Below are 5,825 nucleotides of genomic sequence, written 5' to 3'. Positions count from 1 at the left end.
GAACATACTTCACGCACAATACTCATTTGGTAATACACTTAATTGTGGTATGGAATATAGTAACCAAATCAATTGAAATTTCAGTATCATGAAGTTCTCGAATTGATTCTCTCTACTCTCTGTGCCACAGTTTGTTACATATCTGTACATTCAGTTTTTTTTTACTTGAGCTAACTTAAAAGCAAATCACTAAAAAATTGTTTTGCGCTGAACATCTTTAAATAGATTAGTTTCAGATGCTCATCGCCTGTTTTCACAACAAGGGTCACGGGTATTGAAAACCCGAAAAAAAGGTTAAGCCACAACTGAAAAAACATATTTCTAGACCAGAAATGCATCACAAAATGCGATGTATTTGACGGGTCAGCTTCGTCTTCGTAGTTCACCGGCCCACGAATGGTACAGTTAGATAGACTAGTTCAGAGGCTATATTGATAAAGAACTAAATGATGTATATCCCATCCATGATCCGTATACAGATTTTGTATTCTGCACACAGAGTACAGCTGGTTGAACAGAAGAGCTGGAACAAGTAAATAGCATGATTATGCATACGGAGAATTACAGATAGGTATTATTCTGCATTAGACTATTTTAATATTTTTTCAGAAAGGCTGTACGCGTAACCAAAAGATTGCTAATATTGGAAGGAGGAATACCCAATTTACATGTAATGCAATAATCAATGGTAGACGGAAAGGGGAATAAATGTATATCATATATATTACTACATTTACAGTTTACAAATTACAGTGTATGTATCCTTTGATTAATACTCATCCGTGATAATGGTGCGTAAATTAGTTTTGCTAACATTAAAGAAGATTAAGTATTCAATATATGATTACTATATTATAAATATAATTTAAAATTAATATAATTTAGTTCCTACAGAGAATCTTTCACAACTGATTTTACTATATGCAAAATAGGGGCTATTTTGGAACTATATAAATACAAACTAATGCAAGACCCTCCAAGACTGGAAAATGCTATTTCAAACCAAACATTCCTTAAAATTCAAAAGTATATTACTATCGCGGCCATCATGCAAATAAGGTGGATTTATGCAAACAAGGAATACTAAAATTATCAAATTGTTGGTTCAAGAAACATTCCAGCAACATCTTAAAATAGTTATTTTTGCTTTTCAAGCGACAAATGGCGATGCGTTGACTTTAGTCTAGTTCCTAGCATGACCTAGTAATTTGTATGATATTTTTGTTTAGAGAGTATTCATTAAAATGAAATTGCATTTAGATATTCGTGATATAACGACTAGCGAAGAATTGCCTGTCGATTGCCTTTTGAAATTAGTACGATCGGACGTATTGGTTCATGTGTCGCTCGATGCATTTACCCATCAAAACATCGACAGTATATCCGCACTGGCGGCAATAATATTTGTAGCACACTTTCCATGTGATTGCCAATTAATTAATTTTCTTAAAAAAATGTAATTCATTTTAGACTTGCCCGATTAACTGCATTACGTCGCATATTGATTTAAATGACTTTTATTCTAGAAATCGTGAATATATTTAATCAATTTCAAAATCGATTTCACTATTCAATTGTTATAATGTGTTTTGCGGATGTTAGATGAAAAATACATATGTATTTCTGACACATTAATAACATGAGTAATATACATGCTGAAACTATTTGTGATTGAACGTTGAATGAGTATCAATAATGAATTATTCTCATGGGTAATTAATCAAAATGTAAATGAAAATGACTGATAAGGAGATTGATGTCGCTGCTCTGTGTCACTTAGATCCGTATGTTCACGCACGTTTCATCTAAATGTCTACATATTTAAACCTATGTTAGGTTTACAAGATTAATTCAGTGTGTTTGGTAGAATGTACTCCAGTTTAGACCGATGGATGTTCATGTGTATACCCCATTTAATTGGATGTAACTTTTCGAAACTAAACAATAAGAAACATTAATGAATGTAATGATTCTCACGAATATGTATTGCTATAGTACTAGTGTGCCGATTGACACCATTAGGCAATATGTCAATTCCCATATATTTTATTGATACCACCCATGTAACTAATGAACTCATGCCAACCTTCTATGATCCTCTAAATTGTCGACAAGATAGTGCGTATAATTATTTAAGCCAATTGACGTGTATTTGTTTTTATCTCTCAATAACATTCAATTCCTACTCCATCCATCATTCGTAATTTGTTGTACATTATATTGAACTTAATTAATTGAGTAATGCATATAGGAAGACGAAACGTGTCTCATCAGTGCAGCAAACAATATAGTTAATCAACTGTCAAAAACTGATGTACATAATAATTGACATAATATTGACAATATTATTTGATAGCGTTAGTTGTCTTGTGCATGAACTGATCACCAATCAGTGGATGTTATTGATTCCAGTAACCATGCCTGGTCATTCAACTGCAAAGGTCAATTAATTAGTTATTGCAAACTTATTATGAAACGCGACAGTCTGCCCGACACATTCATAAAATCAACGCCGCCGAAGGTTTTGCCTCAACTTACAATGTGGGTTTGTATGATTATGTCATGCATGATTAATGTATATAACAAATAGTGGAGCCGACGTTTAAAGCGGCACAGTCTTCGCACCGCATCCTAATCGATGTTAAATGACCAGCCAACATAATATAATAAATATTTTGAACAAACAACTCTTATGGTCGATCTTAAACAAATACAAATATCAATTTTCTATTACATTTTAGATAGATGAATATCAATTAATCATCGCTTATACTTATTCAGTTAATCCATCATTTGTCAGTATCTACGTAATTGATGTTTCATACCAGTTATATATTGAGATTGAGAACACATTGAGGAAATAATGTGTGTACGCATTAGATTCGGAAAGATGAATACAGTCATATCTGTCCTGCTCCTTCTGGCATCAGGTAATGTATTGGGCCTAGAAAAACCTCCACACATCATTTTTATTGTTGTAGATGATCTTGGATGGAATGACGTTGGTTATAATAATCCCGTATTCAAGACGCCTACCATAGACCGACTTGCCGGTAGTGGAGTGAAACTTTTGAATTACTACGTGGCAAGCCATTGCCTTCCATCCAGGAATATGTTGATGACTGGGAGACATGCTGTGAGTTGTAAATATTATATGTTTTATTCTGTGCTAAACATACAGTTCCATGTGCAATCCCTGTCAGGAACATAGATGATTGAGTAATACATTTGTTTATATTTATTTTGGTTATATTAATATTCCAAAATCGACGTTGTATTCAAGGTGTTGTTTTGTTTAAAAAATACGTATTGTTCTATTTGTATGCCGTAAATTTCAATTTGCTCTCGCAATGAATGAAGCCAATCACCGAATAGCATTTTCAAATAGCAACATGCACTGAACTATGTCTCATTGTTACGAGCAACCAACCCTATAATAATATATAATTGGATTTAGACATTCTTCGCTACCAATAGGACAATAATAGAAAGTTCACTGGAGTTTAAAATTCCATATATACATATGAAATAAAACACAAAATAAAATACAGGAATGAAGATGAAAACCAAATATTAGTTATACTGTAACACATATTTGCATTCGTTATTTTATTTCAAGATTCAACTTGGGATTCAGAACGATGATTTCGGATATCATCCACGGTCGTTGCCATTGGACGAGACTACTATAGCACAGCCACTAAAGCACGTTGGCTATTCAACCCATATAGTTGGTAAATGGCATTGTGGGTTCTACTCAGATAATTGCTTGCCCCATAACAGAGGATTTGACACATTTTTCGGTGAGCATTTCAAAAATGTGTCAACTTTATCTTCGCACTGTTAGTTAACTATCTGAGCTAACTGTATTAATTGAATTAAAAATCACTTTAGAGTGGTGAGTAGTAACGGGGGGATAAGTTCTTCTTACATAGGAACATTACGAATAATTGTTAGTAGTTTTGTATATTCTGTCTGCTTGTACCATGAATATCAATGCAGTTTCATAACTGTAAAGTTGAGTATGTAATCATGAGTATGCTGCTATTACTACTTAATATGTGCTAAAGTTACAGTACTACTTTGATAATATTAATATTTCCGTTGGAAGTTCTGATTTTAGGGATCATTCAAATGTCAAGTGATTCAACAAATGTCAACAATAAAATGTATGATACAATATGTTTATCATGCACTAGCAATGTAATCGATTGGTTTTTTTATGAAACACTGTCCCGAATGAATTTTAATTTTAATAGTGTGAAATTTATATCCGAGTACCCACACATTCTTGTGTTGTTTCCATTAATAACCAACGGCCAAAACAATGGGTCAAACGACCAAGAGTAGTATAAATATGTAAATCAAATAAAATGATATGATCGATGTATATATAAATAATGTAAACAATTCCTTGTTTTCATTTGTGTATTGTTGTTTAATTATTCAATTACGTAAATAGGTTTCGTTGGAGCCGGCATAGACCACTATCCTCACGCCGATCATTTCAATCATATGCATAACCTCAGAAAAAATGATGATTGCATAGCTAAGAAGTATATTGGTAAATATTCCACAACAATATTTGCAAATGAGGGGAAGGACATAATAACTGCCCACGATCAAAACAAAGTAAGTTTAGTTTAATAAAGTTTGGCTATCATAAAACACCATAATTGCATTATAGAAAAATTATGCATTGTATATTGACCACATTGATAGTAAAAATAGCGTGATCCATATGTTATGTGTGCTTTTTTGTTTCGAAACGAACATGTCAAATTAAATTTTAAAACGCCACCGTGTCAGGAAAGATGTTCTTTCCCATTTGATATCACATTGATTGCAATCATGTCAAACCATCCGGCAAGTATTTGTGGGTAAATGTATATTTGGATACCTTTCGGTGAACAAAATGTACAGATTCGCAGTGAACTGATACATTGTAATATATTCCTTTATATGACAGCCACTTTTTCTGTACCTGTCATTCTCTGCAGTACATGCACCTCTCGAAGTTCCGTCCTCGTATTTGAAACAATACGAGTCAACTATATATGACGAGGATAGAAGAACATATGCAGCGATGACTTAATGTGTAGACGAGGCTATTGCAAATATCACTGAAGCACTTCAGGAGAAAGACATGTTGAAAAACAGTATAATCGTTTTCACTTCTGGTAATGCATTTACATTATACCTGTATGGTAGCTTAAGGCATGAACGCTGTTTTGTTATCACGTCATTATTGTGAGTGCTCTTCGAGGCTGTTGAAAAATAAATATGTGCTTGTTGAACATCAACCGACATGATATTTGTAAGATTCGAGTCCCGTAAGTAGGTAAACTTAAGGTACAATAACTACTAACAACTCTCCTATCACAGTATTCTTGTTACGCAACGAGCTTGTTCACATTATCACATATATAAGTGGTCAATTGGCATGATCATCTGAATACCATTTACATTGTCAGTTCCGCTCGGAAATCATTGTTTCTTTTCAAATTCATTGTAAGACATTCAGTTTCCGTCAGTGTCATGTACTATTATCTAGCTATGTTCATAATACGGAATTCCTGTTTTAGCTTATTCCAACATTTTGTCGCTAACTTAGTGTAGGAATATATAATTACAGACAATGGCGGTGCTTTGGAAAGATCGGCTGGCAACAACTGGCCTCTGAGAGGAGGGAAACATACGATTTGGGAAGGAGGCGTAAAAGCAATTGGATTTGTTTATGGTGATTTGCTTCCACATCACTCACGTGGTACTGAGAATACAGGTTTGATGCATATCACAGACTGGTTTCCAACGTTAGTAACATT

General features: G+C 33.6%; 1 protein-coding gene across 1 annotated transcript; it reads left to right on the top strand.

The window, feature by feature from the left end:
- The first annotated feature begins 2,890 nt into the window (after positions 1-2,890).
- On the top strand, positions 2,891-5,095 carry LOC144359149 (arylsulfatase B-like). The gene is made up of 4 exons (XM_078012348.2): positions 2,891-3,136; positions 3,620-3,803; positions 4,463-4,632; positions 4,970-5,095. The coding sequence occupies exons 1-4, from the start codon at positions 2,891-2,893 to the stop codon at positions 5,093-5,095; spliced, it is 726 nt and encodes a 241-aa protein (XP_077868474.2).
- Positions 5,096-5,825: the final 730 nt, after the last annotated feature.

Source organism: Saccoglossus kowalevskii, chromosome 10 (genome assembly GCF_978046115.1).
Source record: "Saccoglossus kowalevskii chromosome 10, keSacKowa6.1, whole genome shotgun sequence".
In the NCBI taxonomy this organism is placed as follows: Eukaryota; Metazoa; Hemichordata; class Enteropneusta; family Harrimaniidae; genus Saccoglossus; species Saccoglossus kowalevskii.
This window is presented reverse-complemented; position numbering and strand designations above follow the sequence as displayed.